General features: G+C 40.1%; 1 protein-coding gene across 19 annotated transcripts in view; it reads left to right on the top strand.

Annotated features, from left to right (window-relative positions):
* LOC135483140 (neurofibromin-like) overlaps window positions 1–16,269 on the top strand; it is a 37,681-nt gene extending 21,412 nt beyond the window's left edge. For 15 of the 19 annotated variants that reach the window (XM_064763728.1, XM_064763711.1, XM_064763725.1 and 12 more), the window contains 18 exons: window positions 211–328; window positions 578–849; window positions 1,011–1,217; window positions 1,491–1,608; window positions 1,864–2,004; window positions 2,258–2,478; window positions 2,637–2,813; window positions 3,172–3,252; window positions 3,375–3,515; window positions 3,734–3,948; window positions 4,209–4,252; window positions 4,534–4,805; window positions 5,407–5,430; window positions 9,385–9,729; window positions 10,054–10,154; window positions 10,439–10,629; window positions 12,110–12,156; window positions 12,376–16,269. In XM_064763728.1, coding sequence (XP_064619798.1) covers window positions 211–328; window positions 578–849; window positions 1,011–1,217; window positions 1,491–1,608; window positions 1,864–2,004; window positions 2,258–2,478; window positions 2,637–2,813; window positions 3,172–3,252; window positions 3,375–3,515; window positions 3,734–3,948; window positions 4,209–4,252; window positions 4,534–4,805; window positions 5,407–5,430; window positions 9,385–9,729; window positions 10,054–10,154; window positions 10,439–10,629; window positions 12,110–12,156; window positions 12,376–12,729 — 3,069 coding nt within the window. In that variant the 3' untranslated portion in view covers window positions 12,730–16,269. The remainder of the gene's footprint in view (window positions 1–210; window positions 329–577; window positions 850–1,010; window positions 1,218–1,490; window positions 1,609–1,863; window positions 2,005–2,257; window positions 2,479–2,636; window positions 2,814–3,171; window positions 3,253–3,374; window positions 3,516–3,733; window positions 3,949–4,208; window positions 4,253–4,533; window positions 4,806–5,406; window positions 5,431–9,384; window positions 9,730–10,053; window positions 10,155–10,438; window positions 10,630–12,109; window positions 12,157–12,375) is intronic. The other 4 variants (XM_064763726.1, XM_064763716.1, XM_064763719.1 and 1 more) reach the window with 3 other exon arrangements.
* The last annotated feature ends 2,977 nt before the right edge of the window (window positions 16,270–19,246 follow it).

The following is a 19,246-nucleotide window of genomic DNA, read 5'->3' as shown; positions in this document are numbered from 1 at the left end:
CGTTAGATGAATATTGTCATGATCTCAGTGTCATTGCAAGAATTAGCTTGGCAAATCACACTTCCATATACGATTTTACACTTTGTGTGGTATTATGAAATAAGTAAAACAAAAGGATCTTGCATGTGGTCACTTCGTGATGCATAAAGAAGGGGTTAACCTGTCTACGTCTGCTGTTTGAAATCTTGTGTTTACATTGTTCCACTGCAGGCTCTATTGAACCTTGGCAGCTCAGACCCCTGTCTACGGTCTGCTGCCTACAACCTGTTGTGTGCACTCACTCAAACGTTTGATCTCAGGATTGAAGGGCAGCTCTTAGAAACTAGTGGTAAGTGCATCATTTCTTGTGAATTTCTGGTCAAGCCTCTCACAATGCTATAGCTAGTTTTCCATTACTTGAACCGTGAAATTTTGTTGTGGTGAAAGTTCAGGAAGATAGCTCCTTAGTTAAAGAAAACAAGTGTCACAACTTTACAAATCCGCCTGTGCAAATAAGGGTATCTCAGGATTTGGCTATCTGTAGGCAAAGTAGTTTTAAGAAGGAACAAATACACATCTTTATCTTTGCTACTTTCAGGTCTGTGTATTCCTGCCAACAACACAATATTCATCAAGAGCATCAGTGAAAAACTTGCTCAGAAAGAGCCACACTTGACTCTGGAGTTCTTGGAGGAATGTATCCAAGGCTTCAGTAATTCGAATATAGAAATGAAGCACTTGTGTCTGGAGTACATGACGCCCTGGCTGCCCAATTTGACCAGGTTTTGCCGGCATCCTGATGAGAATAAACGACAAAAGGTGGCGCTGATTCTCGATAAGCTCATTACAATGACAATAGAGGAAGATGAGGTAGGTCCTCAAATACATCCTTGTGTTTCTGTTGCTTATTTTAGCTCTTTTTTCATTTTACCTTTCAATAGATCTTGTATAGCTGGCATGTCCTTTGAATGTGATGTAAATCTGATATTTCCTAATCTTTTGTGAGCTAAACCAGTTGCATTGGCTTCCAGATGTATCCTTCCATACAAGCCAAGATCTGGGGTAACATAGGGCAGGTGCCGGAGCTGTTAGACATGGTCCTGGACAGCTTCATCAAGAGGAGTGTGACCGGAGGTCTCGGTTCCAACCCGGCAGAGATCATGGCAGACACAGCAGTAGCACTAGCATCAGCGAATGTACAGTTGGTGTCAAGAAAAGTCATTGGTAGATTAGTGCGGGTAAGTTTTGTGAACAGGCTACCTAACCTTAGGGACACACAGAGACGCTCATCTGGCCTTGGCGGAGGAATACTCCCTGGGAAATAACACCTCTGAATATAGAGTGTGAACTCATTGAGAACAGTAGTGTCATAGAATGACTTCTGGGTGGTTGGAAAGTGAGTCAAGTAGTGACAGCATCACTCCATGCTGAAGATTGTGGTGTAATTCATGCAGGGAGGCTTTTGCCTGAGACCTTGGCTATTGATTACCTTGCTCCTCTCTTCACTTCAGCTGATAGACAAGACTTGTATGTCTCCAACTCACACCCTCGAGCAGCATCTGATGTGGGATGACATCGCTATCTTGGCTCGATATCTCCTCATGTTATCCTTCAACAACTCCTTAGATGGTGAGCTATGCTTAGTGTGCCATTCACATCTTTCATAATAGGCTCATACATGAAGTTGAGGAGGATAGGTTTCATTTTCTTTAATACTAATCCAGTCAGAATCATGTGCATTCATGTATATAGTAACTTCTAGTCTTCCGCCCCTCAATTTGACCAGCCCACAAAGGATTCAGACTTGTCAATTTCAAACAGTCAGAAACCAGTTTATTGATTTGAATTGCCTCACTGGTGAATGTGTCTTTTCATTTCTTTCAGTTGCTAGTCACCTGCCGTTCTTATTCCATATTGTGACACTGCTGGTATCGACTGGACCTCTCTCCTTGCGTGCCTCCACGCATGGCCTGGTCATCAACATTATACATTCTCTTTGCACATGCTCTCAACTCAATTTCTGTGGTAAGTTAATTTTTGCTTCAGGGGCAAACGTTTTGAATGCTAAATACCCCAGACAGCCTTCATCCCACCCAGGTATTGTTAAAGTGATTGGTACATGTGGAGACTAACTTTGCGGTCACAGTACCATTGGTTTGCAAAGATTCTGTAGTGAATTTGTGTCCTGTTCAAAGTATGATTATCTTGCTAAATAGAAAAACATTCAGTTGCGTCTGATATTCCACCCTCATCTAATTCTGATATTCTTTGCTCACAGAGGAAACCATTCGTGTTCTGAAGCTTAGTCTGACGGAATTCTCACTGCCGAAGTTCTATACACTCTACGGCATCAGTAAGGTGAAATCGGCTGCAGTCAGTGCATTCAGGTCAACGTTCCGAACAGGAGACCGGTCGTTCACTTATCAACATGCTGAACATGAACGAATGCCTCTCGGCCATCTTGAGATTGTGACTGACGCTTTATTAGAAATAATGGAGGTAGGTCACTTTCTGTAATCCACCAAATCTTTTGCAGGCGTTTTTATTTTGTGAAAAATATCTGCTTATTTTGCAAATAAGTTGCTTGCCGCTTCAAAATTGATTTTGTAATCTGTGAAAAATTGCTTTGAATTCTAACTCTGTATTTCTACTTCCAGGCCTGTATGAAGGATATAAGAAATTGTGATTGGTTGAAGAAGTGGCAGGCAGTGACAAGGCGGTTTGCATTCCAGTATAATCCTGCCCTTCAGCCGCGTGCCATAGTCGTGTTTGGCTGCATCAGCAAACAGGTGACCGACTCTGAGATCAAACAGCTTCTGAGGACACTCATGAGGGTAGGTAGCCTCTGGATTCTTACAAATATCTACTCCTAAGTTCAGTTCCATACCAAAAACTGATGTATTGTTTGTGATCTTGGGCAAGTCACTTTACTGAGATTGTGCTGTCCTTGGAAAGAGACCGAGATTCTTGGTACCTGCTGCCTTTGCCAGTGCATGAGACTCCATCCAAGTGAGAAACATGAGTAGTTTGTGATGGGCTTGTCTCCCCTGGCCAAATGTGGCAGTCTTGAGGACAAGTCAAGAAACCATATTTGGTGTCCTACCACTGTAGCACACAGTGAATGCTGGATGGACCAAGTAGAGACAGAAAAATCTGAAAAAATTAACAAAGATGTTGTCTTTTGTTTTTCAGGCATTAGAATCCGGCAACGATATTACTCCAGTTGAAGCGATTGTAATGTGTCTCACAAGGCTTCAACCTTTACTCTATCCTGTAAGTATTTTGATGATGTAAAGTGCTTTGAACGTCCTGTGTTGTACAATGAAGATTTTAACAAATTTTTCTCGAAACTTATCCTCAGTTGATACATATGTAATAATTCTTCTTAATTGCAGGAATCTCCTATCCATAATTTCTTGTTCTGGGTGGCCATCGCGGTGCTGCAACTGGAAGAGATGTCATTATTTGCCTCGGGACTTGCATTGCTGGAACAAAACCTCCACACGTTGGATAGCTTCAAAAAGTTTGAGGATGAGGTAGGACGACATTAGATTAGTCATTCAGAAAGTCTGATTCATGAGCTGCCACAATTCAGGAACATTCATGCGAAATCTTTTGAATCAGTCTATTGCCAATTTCATCATCTGACTTGGTGGCCGATTGTTTGATTTACAGGATTCACCAACGAGTTGGTATGTGAAGAATGGCAAAATCGGTACGCTGAGCATTGACTTTTAATGTAATTGTTTTGCAGACGTTAGAGAAAGTGATGATGGACACTCGAGAGAAATTGGAGTGGTATTTCAAGCAGCTCGACCACTCGGTGGGAATTATCTTCAAGGCGGACTTCAACTTTGCTCTTGTTGGCCACCTCCTAAAGGGATTCCGCCATCCATCGCCTACCACTGTGTCAAGGACTATCAGGGTGCTAAATATGCTACTCTCCATAGTAGCGAAACCTCACAAGAGGTAGGTGGGGTTATTCTGTATTGTACAGTGGCAACTCTCTTAGCGGACATTATTCTATTAAAGACAACCTTGCCATTAAGAACCGCTCTGACTTCTCCCAGTTAAGTACAGCTTTAATGTTGCAACTGACATAGGGTTCCACTACACTGTAAGCTGGACTAAAACGCTAGTGGAAAACTTCTCTCTTCATCATTCAACTCAAATCAGATCATTTATTCTTGGTTGTGAGTCTGTATCAAGTGTAATATCTTTTTCTGTAGGGATAAATTCCAGGTGACGGAAGAAAGTGTGCCATATTTAGCTGGTAAGTTGAAAAGCAAGAAAGAAATATTGACTGATTTTGTTTCGGGTAAACTGGTATCATCTGTGGCATTTGAGATAAAGTTACTTTCAGTTAGCAGTTGATTTATCTTGCATGAGGTTGAGGCCCGGCTTTTGGTCAATCTCGGATACTATCCTTGGGATCATATAACCTGTGAATCACAGATGGCAGTTGTCAGGAAATAAGTTTGAATTCTTTCCAGTGTCGAACTTTTTGAAATCTTCTTTGGCTCTAGAAACGCAACAGATCTCTTCGTTTTTCAGCATTAGTTGCAGTTTCAGAAGAAGTGCGGAGTAGATGTCACCTGAAACACTGCCGCGTTCGCCCAATCCCAGAATCCCTCAGCAGTGACAGCTTGAGCACGGATATGTCTCAGGTGCCTCCTATCCATATGCCGCCACCCTCTGCTTCCTCGGTTGCCAAGCGTCAAAAGTCCTGGGAACTTCTTGATCAGAATGCCATGGCGTCTGCCCAGCGCCATCAGAAGAGCACCCACTTGACCCAGGTTCAGGTCAGGGAGCACACCACCATGCAGGTAAACCACGTCGCCTTCTCATCTCCCTTCATGCGCCAAATCCTTTCATTGGTGGGGGCGTGATCAAACTGCCAAGTCAGAATCTTTATGGATGAACTGGTTTGGTTAGAATACCCTAAACCATTGGCAACCATCAGCAGACTGTTTTGACCTAGAAAGTTAGGTTAACTGAGAAGAAAACCTTAGATGAAATACCCATTTAAAAGCGTTTCATTTGTTTGGAAATCAACAGTTTTTGCCCTTAATTCTTGCATAGTTGGTTACCATTATCATGTCCCCACCAGTCGCACCAATCATCATGTTTGAAAAAACCACTACACACTACTGCTTTGATCATGTAGGCTTAAAGGTTAACTCCAGTAACTCCTCCTGGAGTACAATTCAGTCATCGCTTGGATAGAAATGTAAAGAACATGTTTCAAACTTGTGTTTATTGAGATTTATATCAATTTTCAAAATACAATCCACCTTATCACAGTCAATTCACAATGATTTTGCTACACTGCGTGATTTTCGTTGTGGTCTTCACAATATTTTGCTTGTTTTCTCACATAAATGCATCAGTCTCAACCATATTCACATAACCTGAGCGATTTTTCAGCGTATTCACTATTTTAGAAATCAGGTACGGTAATGGCCACAAACCATAACGGTTTCTTCAGGTCACTTCAATAGTCCTTTACCTTGATAAGGTACACTAATATTCAATCTTTGGATAAGGCTTTTATTTATACTCAGTGGTAAAAAGATCCCAAGCTATTTAAAATCACATGCGGTTTTCAGGTCCCTACCTCCTATTGACCTATATCATTCGCTCTTATATATTTTGTTCTCAATTATTTGGTTATGGAGAACACCTGAGGCAGAGTGCAGTGATAACCGATTGACTGTTAGGTATATCAGGGGTGGCACCCTATCCATGATATGGGTACAACCACTGGTATAGCCTAGTTGATATAAGCTACTGGTGGTAGTTAGAAAGCACTGACAATCACATCATTTGGAGTCTGTCATGATCATAACTGAATAGGCATGAAATCAAGTTTCATCTTTTTACCTATTTTGAATCATCTTGCTAAGCTGTCCAAACTCGTGGATTATTACGTTGATTTTTTACACTGCTTCTTTCTCTCTAGTCAAGTTATTCTAGGCATTTACAGCGACCCCTGAGATAAATGATGGTGTAAACAGCATAAATTGAAGTGTAAATTTGATTGATTGATTGATTTTCGTCGACTTGGTTTTTTACTGTGTGATAAGTGACTGCAGGGAATTGTTTAAAGGTTGTTGAGTTTGGGGAGTGTCAATGTCTGCTGAATTACTGATGTTTCATTCTGTTAAATTTATTATAAAAATAAAAAAGTACATGTAATGATATGTGAAAAAAGTGGCACTCTGATGGAAAAAAAAGGCTATCAAATTGTCAACACATCTTGAAAAACGATAATTTAATTGATATCTGAGCATATGTTTTGCAGTCTAGATTCTGTTGACACCATCATTGATCTGATGGTTTACTGGCAGATTGAACCTCCAAGGTAATACCCCCTCCCCTCCCCCCAAATACTGTGCCTAGTAAACCAAGCGAGAAACGTCACATGACCTGGCTAATGTTGTCACCATATGTCCATCTGTAACTGCTGTTAGCTAGCACTAGCGCCACACACGGCGAGCAGAATAACTATATGTTGGTGGTGTGCCATCGAAAGTAACCTGTTGCATGATCTCTGATTTCTTTGCGTAAAATGTGAGAAGTATTCTTTAAAAATTCATTAAAGAATGGGTAAACTTTTCTGCATGGCCATGATGAAGTGATCTGTCCTGTCCTGTGCTTAAAAGTTGTGCATTCTACGATACTGTTACTATGCATGTGCATGAGAATGATGCAGGTTAAGACCTGAATCCTAACTGTCCAGTCACAGGCAAAGTGCAGAATATGTTAAAGGTTACTTTATGGTTGACCCCCTGTCCTTCAGACACACATCAGTTCCAAGAGATAAGGGCACTGTCAGTGAATAACAGTCAGTTGATATCTTTGTGGTGACAATTAACATTTGGATAATGTGTAAAATAACGTCTGCTGGAAAAGAACTCCATGAGAACATGTGAGGTCATTCTGAAAGAGAATGGGAATCGAAGTCTCATGTGTGGCCTTTGCCAGCCAAGCAATATGAGAGATATGATAATTACGAAGATCAACTGTTTGAAATCTCTTGGACTTGATGTCAATTTTGTTGTTGTACATAACATCACACATTGATTACACAAGAGAAACACATTTTCAAATCTATTGAACACGTCACAAACTACTACAGTGTCTCCATCTATTAACCCTACCTTCATTGCCATTACTCATTTCATCATTCATCAGCTCTCTCTGTCATGTTATAAAGATAAAACCAAACCAAAGTTGCAAGATCATCAGCTTTTTTCGCTTCTTGTCTTCATTTTCCTCTTTTACCTTTAAGCTTGTATGCCATTTAAAAAAAAGTCAATGAGCATTTTCTTTCTTACCTTTCAAGTAAATAAGTCTTGGCCCATTCTTCCAGAAATTTATTCATTTAATTGAATTTATGATAATGATAATTGTGTGAAGATGTGGGCTATCACGGGCAAGATTAATTCCACCCTGTGTCGATATGGGTGCATTTGTTTGGAACTGAGTCGACAGGTGATTCTAACCACTGATGCCTCAGAGTTTCCCTTAACCTGCCTGGCAACTTTACCCTATTGGCATGTATGTAAAAGCATGATGGTTGAAGGAGCACGAAAAGTATGTCTAAGGTATTGGACCTGTCTGTCTCGGATTCACATTGGTGCAGGGTGTACGAGACGCGATCTTCTAACGAGGTGGATGGGGTTGCGTTCAAAGGGTACATAGAGTTTCTCCTCTTGTGCTTTGTTATAACTACAAGTACATATACATGTATGGGAACAATTTCATATTCTTTCATTCATTTGTGCTATTGACAACATAATTACTAAAGCCCTGCGGAATGAGTTTTGAAAGTATATTATCTTAAGTAAAGAATCTTAATGCTAATCTCTGAAATATTACTCGAAAGTGATCAAAACAATGTCAAGTCTCATTCATGCCAGTTGTAATCTTTTTATTTCTATTTCTTATCTTTTAGTACTTCTCATTCTTGGACTTGGATATCTCTCATTGACTAATGCAAAATATTTCTTTGTGCTCTGACTAGAATTCCTAGAATGATGTTGTAAATTTTCTGGATTTGGACAGTGGAAGGTTTCATGCTCTAATCAAGTACGTCACTTATGTGAATTTGTAACTTGAACCTTGAAACTTCCATTGTCTTCTTCCTAATGTTCTACCAAGCCACAACACCATGCAATACTTTGATGTCAAAATGTAACAATAGGTTCTAACTGCTGGCAAAAAATGAAGAAAAAAGTTTGTCCTAAACTTAATCTTAATCATGTCTACTTAAAGAGCCATATCAAATTGACATATGGTATTTAACAACTAAAAAATTGTTTTCTAGCAAATTAGTTATAAGTTGTGATGAAGGATGGAAGTGACTTGGTCTTACTGTGAAACCCCGCTAGCATGATTCTGTTTGTTTCGCGCTGCATTCTTACCTCCATGATTAAGCACAAGGTCAACTAAATTGAGAGCATTTTTCAGAATGATTGCTCTGCACTTGGAGAACTTATTCTCCTGAGACATTTCTCCTCTTTGCTATCTGCTGACTGGTCATGAAAATGCTGTTTCCGAACCAAAATGTGTGTGGACAGAAGCGATTTTCTGTTGTTCTCAATTTGGTTGTCTGTGTGTGCCAGTAAAAGGTGACATGAATCAATTGTTCGATGAAGGTTTGAGATATTTTCATTGAAACAGTTGGCCCATCTCGTAAGTGTTGCATGATGTTATGGTTTGAATGTTTCTGTGTCTAAAGCGCCCCGCAAACAAGTGATTTTTGTCGCTACAACGCGTGACGGAATCGTGTGGTTAAAATGTAGCTGCCAATTGGCTAAATAGCAATCACCAATCGGTTTGTCATGGCACTGTTGCAGGTCATGGCAAAGAATTGCTTCTTTGCGTGGAGCTTGATGTCTCATCTGCCACAGGTGATGGCATATATCAGCAATCAACTTCACTAGGGCAATCCTATTTTCTGCTTTCTAGCTCATTAGGAGATAGTTTCTCTGCTGGTATGTTTTAACTGGTTGGTTAATGGAATCATGGAAAAGATGCGCTTTGAACGAACCTGAGAGAAAGCTTTAGCCAAGAATCCACAGTTGTGATTTTGGCAACAGCAGCAGGAGTCAAGCTAGCTATTGCACTATCGCATGATCGTCTGCCATGTGTTAACACTGATGCATCACTTTTATGAATTGAGAGAATTGATTAACATAGTAATGGTTATCCTAAAAATCTAAAGGTTTATTCAAAATAGTCACATTCAGGGTTGGAAGAGTTGATTGCTCATATATGGGCTGGAATGTTAACGCATGGTTATTGTTGAGTAACCATAGAAGTAGTAGACAACGACGGCACAATGTATTCCATTACCTGCACCGCCTGAGTGTGTGTACATATTGCTTGCTTTACTAGGCCAGTAACCCTAAAACTTGGAGGAGTCTAGATCTTGAGTCTAATGCTAGACCTGTGCTCTTCAAAACGCAGCGAAGCAGTTCTATGCCGACGCCAGGTCGCACAAAGAGTATGGACACCGCGACTCCGAAAGCCCCACTGTCCGCACCACCCCAGAGTATGAACACGCTGTCAAATCAGGAAAATTCGTCGGCGTCTGGTTCCGTGACCATCTCCACAGCAAGTACAGCCAGCACCAAAACAAGTAGTCGGACGTCGCGAGGGTCAGTGTCCAATGAGAACAACGTACTCTTAGACCCAGAGGTGCTAACGCCGACGTCACAGACGTTATGTCTGACTATCCTGGTAAGTCCTGGAGTCGGCACGCTATTCTGCTTGGTAACATTAAGCAAGACGAGGTGCTAAGCTCGTACAAGTGCGTCTGCCAGTTCGCATCGAGAGCAGAACTAGATTTAGCTATTCAATTAGTAGTAAAATTTGTAAGCCTAACCACTGTTCGAGCTAGTGTAAGTATTACAGACTTGGTTCCTCCAATAATCAAGTGGACACCTTAATGGTCAACGGATTACACATGCCACCTATATTTCAAACGCGATGGGATAATCTTGTGGAGAAATACCCGATTTTTGTTCGTGCTATATTCAAGTACGTCACCACTTCGACTTGCAGGCAACCCTGGTGAAGAACACCACCGATGAGAACGAAATGAGGATACTTTACGAATACTTGGCGGAAGCATCTGTAGTGTTCCCAAAGGTTTTCCCTTTCATGTGAGTCATCATACAGTTTCGTATTCTGGTAGTTTCAAGTTTAATAATCTGTCCTACAGAGTGATGAAATCTCATCGATCTTTGATAAGAATTTGTTTAATATGTTTATTCAATTATAGTGTCACACCGAAAGCTAGCTTGGTACTTGCCGCATCAGAATGAGGTACCCAAGGGTCGCAAAGCTTTGATTCTCTGTTTACAAGGCAGATGCCTTAGCTACTAAACCATTGTGATCAGTCTGCGTGAAATATTTTGTCTGAGGTGTTTTCTCTCCTGTCTTTCAGTCACAGTTTACTTGATGCGAAGATCGTAAGTGTGCTGAACTTGGTACATGACCAAGCGATTCTGAACGCAGTACAGAGTATTATCCAGAATGTCATCGGCTGTGATGATACGGGCCTATCTTTGTCTTACCTCCAGAGTGAGTATAAAGATTCAAAAAAACGAAGTCTGCAACGTCAATATTATTTTCAGAGTGAGTACATCTTTTGATAAATGATTCTTTCCTTGAAACTATTTGTTGGAGGTGCGTATTTCACAAATTTAGTCATCTGCCATTTTGGGGACATCACACCACCGTGTTTGGCCATATAAAATAATAGATTTCTATTAGTGTGATTGAAGAAAAATACATGGCTAGGGAAATTTATATTTTGTGTTAACTTGGTGTTCAATTACCTTACCTAGTTTTTCTGCCAAAACCTTGTCAGCATGTTCATGATGGTGGAAAATTGTCCCACTTTGTGTGCTGTGCTGTTCACTTCTTGACATTGGGGTAAGTGTATTGAAGTGAACTTCAAGGACCAAAAAATATTCGAGTGTTGATCCATTCAAATTGAATTACATTCTTGGGACGGTATTTAGATTGATGCCAGGTATAACCCCTTACTTTGGAAAGAGGCATTCTTTGCATCTTGGATCAATCAAGTGAAGTGAAATTTTAAATGTATGGTGTGATGCTGATGTGTGTCTGATATCACAGGATGTTGATTTCACCAATTGTTGTGTTTGGAAGTTGTGCTCAGTTGTGAAATGCGCAGAGCACTTATAATTGGAACAGCAAATAGTTTCATAAAGTTTCCAGCAAATAGTTTCAATTGAAGAATTGTTGTTAGAACAGGTTGTGTGCCACGGTATCGGAGCACAGATATGTTGTACAGTTCACCACTTAACTCTATCCCTTGTATCATAATGCTTCACTAATATAGTCATCGCACTGATTCACCTAATCGACTATGCGGGTTTAGCAGGCCACAATCGACTCATCCGTCACTATTTGGGCAGAGGAAGTTGAGTGGTGTTAGGAACAGGAGAAGTGTCTTTCACCCCAATTATCTCATTGGTTCTATGTCGCAATGTTGGCGCCCGGATATTTGAAATGGACTCGTTGAGCCCTTATTGGACTAGAGCGAACCAGCTTCTCTGGTCTGTTTTACACCAAATCCATTAGAGATATGAACTGATCGTGTGTACAGGAGACAAATACCCAATTCACATGTGTATATAGATGATTGTTTGATTCACAGAAGACCGATGTGTGCAAGGCATTTTATTGGAAAACCAACCTCGCTAATCTCCTTTGATAAAACCTTCACATAATAAGTGTTGTATTATGTAATCATTAACCTGTACCTAACGAATTTCATTAAGTTTCAGGACTGCAATTTGTCGTTTATATTTTTTCTGTTAATTCTAAATTAACCACTTCACTATGATGGACCGATATTTTGGTCCAACATGCAGAGACGGACAGAAATCTCCATCTGAAATCATCATGACACAGTGTACTACAATGCATGATGCAGTACTTGGCCTTTTCTCAGTTCGTGACTTAGTTCCCTAATTTAGTTGACTGGACAATGGTATGACGAGACTGAGTAAATATTTTCATATCAGGAAGGTACAAACTAATTAAATTTTCCTGACTGATCAATTTGTCTTTTTTTCCTCTTCAGCTATTGGTTTTGGTGGCCTGTGGAGGTTTGCTGGTCCTTTTACTAGAGTAAGTGGTGCTATTCAAGTCAGGGTTATTGACCATTCCAATAATTTAATGCGTTATTCACATTGGTGTCACTATCCTGAAATATGGGCAGGGGACATCGTGTCTTTCGACCCCGTCAAGTGCTGCACTCCAACAGAGGAAAACAATCCAAACAGTTACCTTAGGTACTGTATTTTTTATATTTAATTTATGTCTAAATCTTTCACCCTTCCACTTCAGGGATCTCAGAATCTAGAAAACGCTGAACTATTTGTAAATTGCCTGGAGGCAATGGTCGAGACATGTCTACCGGGTGATGATTTAGACGTGCAAAACCCGTACCCTGTCTCGCTAGGGATCAATTCAAATTTGACACTGTCAAGCTCCATGTCGAATCTTAGCATGGCAAGTGCGGTTCACACGCCTGCAGAGAAAAGTGAAAATGAACTCACAGTGCCATCTAATGGCCAACGAATGAGGCACGGCTCGGCAAGCCAAGTCCACAACAAGACTCACGGCAGCTTCAAGCGGAAAACGAGTAAAAAAGTGAAACCGGAACCGGGCGGCACATCAGGTGCAGCGACTTTTGAATAATGGTGCAACATGTGTTTGATTTTATTGTAGCTCTGTGAGGATCAAAAGCAGACGCATTGAAATTGAGGAAACGTTTCGTTGTCTGATATTTTGTCTGCCTGTAGTGGCATGGCAGACGTGGTATTCTGAGATAAATATCAGACTAATTTTACTAAGAAGGGAATCCTGCTACTTGGGGTATTCTTCAATATGTTTTTACTTATTCACAATTGGACAATGATAGTTATAGACTTTAGATACTATTTTACAAAATCTGCTTTTAATTCTCACGTGAGCGAACGTGCAATGGTCCCTAGGAAGCTGTGTCATGTGACTGCCCATGTGTTGTCAGTGCTCAAGATGGTAATCCCATCACGGAGGATGTATTAAACATATGTCTGCTCTAGTTTACAGGCCTTCATCCAATGATTTCTACCTTGTGGTGAATGCTTAGTAATCTCTTTGAGCAGTCACTTCTGTATGTCGAAGTTAGGTAATGTTCGAGTGTAAATCCACCCGTCATTGTGTAAACAGATTAACCTTGTGTAGGTGTTTTTTCAGTTTTTGGCTCTGACCTACCATGCCTGTGCCAAAATATAAATTGGGTCCTAAAAACGTTAGTTGCGCCTGATTTTGGTCAACTTCGGAAGTTATTGTGGGACACCCTTTAAAATAATTCAGATTCTTTTACCTGGGCATGTCATAATCTATCATGCCTGAAACTCAGTCTTGAGTAGTCCCTAATACAAAGTTATTAAAGCTATTGATATGGATAAAATTAATTGATTTATTATTTGACAGGATCACTCATTAATATCATAACTTGTCATCATATTGTTGTATTTGACTGTTATTCGCTCCATCAAAGCTAATATCCTTTCAGGTCATTTGGGTCATCATCAGTGGTGTTCTCTTGTTATCAGTGTTCTCTAGTGTTCTCCAGTCGTCACAAAGACTGTCACACTCGACATACTCTGCCTGCATAGTTGGCCATAAGGATTGGCGTTTTATTCTGATGATGTACAAATGTATTTTACCAAAGAAGAGTAGTCTAGGGATGAAGCTGCATATAGCTGAGATCACTGAATCATGAAAAGGGAACTTTAAATGGTTGTTATTATAAATAGCACTTCACCAGAACTTAAATAATTCATTCCAGTGAAATGTATCCTCTGTATATTGGGGTTTGGCCAAACTGTGGATAAGGTAATGTTGGCAACCGTTATTTGATAGTAAGATAAAGAAATTTGTACATTTTGTAAAATACCATACATTGTTGTTTCTGTGTCTTTTAGCCTCCATATTTGCTGGACATAAAATGCTATTGTGGAATGCAATGTGAAGCCCATCTTTTAAGAATGTTCATCGTGTGTTTCGTGCTAGGAAACGTTGAGGTTGCTTTTAAAATGTTAGAATAATATGATGATAGCCTTCAGACCCAACTTTTTACAGATTGGTTGCCATTGGACGACTCTGCAACGTCCAACTTCGGGCAACATTGGAGTATGAGTAAACATGATATCTTTGTTGACTGAATTTGGGTTACATGATTTCAATAGTTCTACATTTGGCTGGAAATATCCTTAAATCTTCAATATTCTTGGTACATGTATATGATTGGACCTCCTACTTGCTGCACTATAAGTTGGTAAAAAGTTTCAGTGGTTTGCTTAGAAGTAAAATGTTCCATTAAAAAGCAATCTTGGCTAAGTTTGTCTTCTGTATTGTGTACTGTAAACTGCTAAATTTTTGCATGGACGTTTTATTTTTCACTGATTTGGCTGAAAATCAATATTTGAAAAATAGAAATTGCTAAATTATTTTTAATTGGAAAAACCGGAAGAAATTCTTCTTGGCCACAAAAATGAAAATCATGAATTTTTAAAATTCTTTTGAGGAATTTTTGCAAATTGCAAAAATAAATAGTGCAAGCACAATAGCCGGCAGTTTACCGTATAAGGAGCTTGTTGGGGGCTAATTCTGATACACAAAGTTAATAATTTTTTGATTTAAGGTGCTGTTTTTCGTGAGAAAGACTTGCTGGCCAGTACAGAAATGATCAGATTTGTTGAAGCTCAATGTGAATTGCTGTATGCAGTAGGTAGCCTTAGGTTGAATCGAAAGCGATACATTCTCAGGACTGCCCTGGACGTTTAAGTTGAATTCGCTTCGTGAGATGCATAACTATCCTGTATATTTATGAAGAAGAAAAAAAGTATGAGTAATTATCTCCATTAGATACTAGTGAATCAAACTCCATTGTCTGAAACAGAAAATGAATTATAATGTCTGTACATTACACGGAGACATGATAGTTCATTTTCTGTTTCTTTGGTGGCTCCACCAGTATTCCATGAGGACACATTATTCGTACATCTTAAGTAAGACGTATTGCTACAAGTTACCAGTTCAACGAAATGCCCGAGACCAAAAATAATCAATTGGTGCATCTTTATTGGCAAGTTTTAGAAAATTCCAAGTCTCATCCAAAGTCAATGTATTTTTATCTTGCACCAGATAATGTTAATTTTACCGAATTTGTTTGTTCTGGGATGATGCACACGATGTTAAATGTAAATATTTTATCCTATGCCATTGTTCTGGCGACATTCAATAAGTTGGTCATTTTTGGTCTTGCCATATTTTGTTCTTAACCGTTCATGCTCAAACTCATGTTTGCCAAGTTACAATCATTTAGTTATGTTCAGGATGGTATCTTCTGTTATATTTTGACCCACCTTTTTAACTAGATTGTTGGCATTCCTTGTGATGTTGTTCAATGACTTCTACCCCTTGAAAACTGACGCATTTCGAAACAGTGGGGCAGAAAAGTGCAGTTCTCAGCCACTTGGTAACCAGTCCCTATATCAACACTGTATTCATCATCCATCAGCAAAGGCAATTGCCAGTACTGCTTGTGCATTATATATATCATCCCTGTTGGGCAGATTGGTTTTTAAAAGAGCCCTGAAATAAAATAAAATCACTTTCACAATATGATAACATGGCCTTGTGTTGTTACCAGGGGGGGGGGGAGATCTGTGAGAGTGAGCAGTTTTGTAAGTCTGGTATGATTTTATCCTACAAGTGAACAACGACTTCTGAGAATGTTGAAAATGTACATGTTGGAGTCCATTGAGTGTGTACCTGTGAGGAGATTTTCTCACTCTTCTCCTGTTCAGAATGATAACTCCTTTGGGTCATGAGGAGGGGTTCAAAATGGCAGCACAGGCCCTGATGTCATTGTATCATTGTAAGTTTTGTGCTGCAACTAGAATTCTACATGATCCCCAATGGATTTTATATCTTACTGTGAATGAGCTCCATGTTTTAATGACGCTTTAACTTATAATAACATCCTTTAATTAGTGCTTGGAACATACTTAATGGACAAAGTAAAATGGCTAAAGATTGTTGACAAGTTAATTTTAAATCTTGTTTTGGTTGCCATGCCTTGGTCTAGTCTTGTCTCACTACTCATTATGTATTATATGGGCTGACTGTGAAGACAGTTATAGTGGTATTTGTAGTCACTGGATTGTGTAATAAAATGTTTTTATAAGAAAATGTCTGTCTTGGCTGTGGTTGTATTGTGACCTTCGATTTCTGTGAAACTCGTCTGATTGTCTGAATATGACAATCCCCTGCTGAGATCTGCCAAGGATTCTCCTGTTACTTCTGTTGGACTGAACCTATCCCATTCCCAAATCAGATACCACATTGTGGAGAACAACCCACTCTCTTTGTAATTAGGACGAATATCTCATGTTCATCCTTGATGTCCCTGGATGGGGTGCTTTTCATCACATACATTTTGTCCTAGTTGGAGAACAACTTGCATCTTTTTTGTGACACCCTGAATAGCTTCATCCAATCCACTTGCCCTTGTTTGAAAACAACAAACTGGTTTTGAGACACTCTGAATTAGGAATCCTTCATCAAGCATACCTGGTCCTAGTTGGAGAACAGCATACTGTCTTTTGGGACACCCTGAATAGTTCATCCATTACACCTCATCTTAGGTCGACCGCAACCTCCTGTCTTTTGGGACATTCTAAATAGCAAGCTCTTTCTCCATTACATCTCAACTGTTTTAGAGAACAACCATCTTTACGACACAACAAGCAGCAAGATAATCATTCAGTGCTTCTCATCCTTATTGAGACATGTTGATGTCCTTGTCCTTGTAAGAGAACAACAATGGGAAAGCTGTCTCTTTATCAATAAACGTCTCAATCTTGTTTATAGAGAACAACCAGCATTCATTGAGACAACCTGAATAGCTACCACTCCAGTCCAGTACAGCTGGGACATCAGATCAATTTCGAACATCAAATCCAGCTATCCTCCAAAAAAGCATTTCATCCCTGCTAGACAACAATACCTTCTTTGGGGACATTCCGAAAGCAGGTCTTCATTCATGACGCCTCCCCCTTGTTGGATAAGAAATGACTGTCTTCTCAGACATTCAGAGTAGGACGCTCTTCATCAAGAACCACCTTGTTTGAGAACAACCTGAATAGCTAGCTACCACTTCATCATCGAGTACATCTTTCAGAGAAAAGCCTACTGTCTTTGGACACAATTAGGCCTTCATCCAATACAGCTCGTCCTTTTTAAGAACAACCCACTGGGACACTCGGAATAGGGAGCTTGTCATCAAGTACATAATGTCCTTATTTTGAAGTTCTACTACCAATCTACATTTTCGACACCGAAGCTTGCTGTCCTTCATATACATGTACATTAAACTCTATTTTATAACAACCTATAACTGTACTTTGGGACACCCCATAGCTGTCACCTAACTGGTGGCTTGTGTGTCTCGTCCTTGCATGAGAACAACATACTGTCTTTGGGTCATCGTGTGTACTGTTAACAAACTATTGCCTTGCAAAGCTGCACATCACCAATTATGTTTTGCCCTTGTGAGAGAACAACCTAGTGTGTCTTTGGATACCATGAATCACACGCCCTTGTCTCTGGTAGACAGCAGCCTATTGTTTTTTGAGACACTCTGGGAGTTTGTCCTTCTTGAACACCCAGATTTATCTATCTCTTCATCACATTCGTTTCACCCTCATTAGAGAACAACCAGCTGTGATTTGGGAACCCCACTGCGTAGCCAGCCAGTCATCAATTATGTTTCGCTCTTGTGACCTACTGTCTTTTGGGGACAGCATTTCATCGTTTATGTGTCACCATTGTTAAAGAACAACTGTTGTCTTCTGCGACCGAAGCTGTCTCTTTGTTGATTGCATCTCGTCCTTGTAGAGAACAACCTATGTCTTTTTGGACACCCTGAATATGGCTACCACTTCGCCCAGTTCATCTCATTATTGTTTGAGAAAGAGGGAGATTGTCACATTCAGGCAATTGAAGACAATGTTATTCAGGGTGTCCCAAAAGGCAGTAAGTTGTTCTCAAACAAGGACAGTGTTCTTGATGAACAGCTCCGTATTCATGGTGCCACAAAAGACAGTAGGTTGTTCTCCAACGTATATATGAAATATCGGATGAAGTGGAAGCTATTCTGGTTGTCCCACAATAATGTAGGTTGTTCACCAGCAAGGACAAGATGTACTTGATGACTAGCTACCTATTCAGGGAGTCACAAAAGACAGTAGGTTGTTCTCCAACTAGGACAAGATCGACTTGATGACAAGCTTCTTATTCAGGGCGTCACAAAAGACGGTAGGTTGTTCTCCAACTAGGACAAGATGCACTTGATGAAGAGCTCCCTATTAAGGGTGTCACAAAAGACAGCGAGTTGTTCTCGAAAAGGATTATATGTATTGGATGAAAGCCTTGTTATTCAGGGGCTGTCTGAAGATGGTAGGCAGTACTATGAAAGGATAATAATGTACTGGATGAAGTAAAAGCTATTCAGGGTGTCCCAAAAGATTGAAGGTTGTTCTCCAAAAAGGACAAGATGTACTCCGTAAAGAGCTCCCTGGATGAGATGCATTGGATAGAGACCAAACTATTCAGGGTGTCTCAAAAGATAGTAGGCTGTTCCCTAGCTTTAGCAGATCAATTGTCTTGTAGGGAGTCAAGTCACAAGGGATGAGGGCTCTACAGATCGATTATCTTGGAGGGTGCAAAGACTCGAGGGAGAAGGGCTCTATCAGGTCGATTGTCTTGGATTGGACTACATCCCCCTGGCAGCTACTTTGAGGCAATTCGGAGAAGCCAGAACTGTTGCTTGTTTGGTGTGTGGAGATGACCAGAGAGATTGGGATAACAGCAATTTACCCAAACGCATTTCGGGGTAGGGGTACCCAGACGACGGACACCATGGTCATGAGGGCATATAAGGACCACACATGATACTAGTACCGGGTACATGTATGTCACCCAGGAATTTGATTTGACCAATCTTTCAAGGTCACACAATCATGTCAAATGATACAAGTTGGCTGTTTGACCTTGCGTTTCTTCCAGCACATCTCTTATCATAAACCGGTGAACAGAATGGCCGCTTGCTGTTCAATTTCTCGAAGTACAAGAAGAAATCAAACAATTCATAAGAACTTTT

The sequence above is a fragment of the Lineus longissimus genome, chromosome 2 (genome assembly GCF_910592395.1).
Source record: "Lineus longissimus chromosome 2, tnLinLong1.2, whole genome shotgun sequence".
Classification (NCBI taxonomy): domain Eukaryota; kingdom Metazoa; phylum Nemertea; class Pilidiophora; order Heteronemertea; family Lineidae; genus Lineus; species Lineus longissimus.
This window is presented reverse-complemented; position numbering and strand designations above follow the sequence as displayed.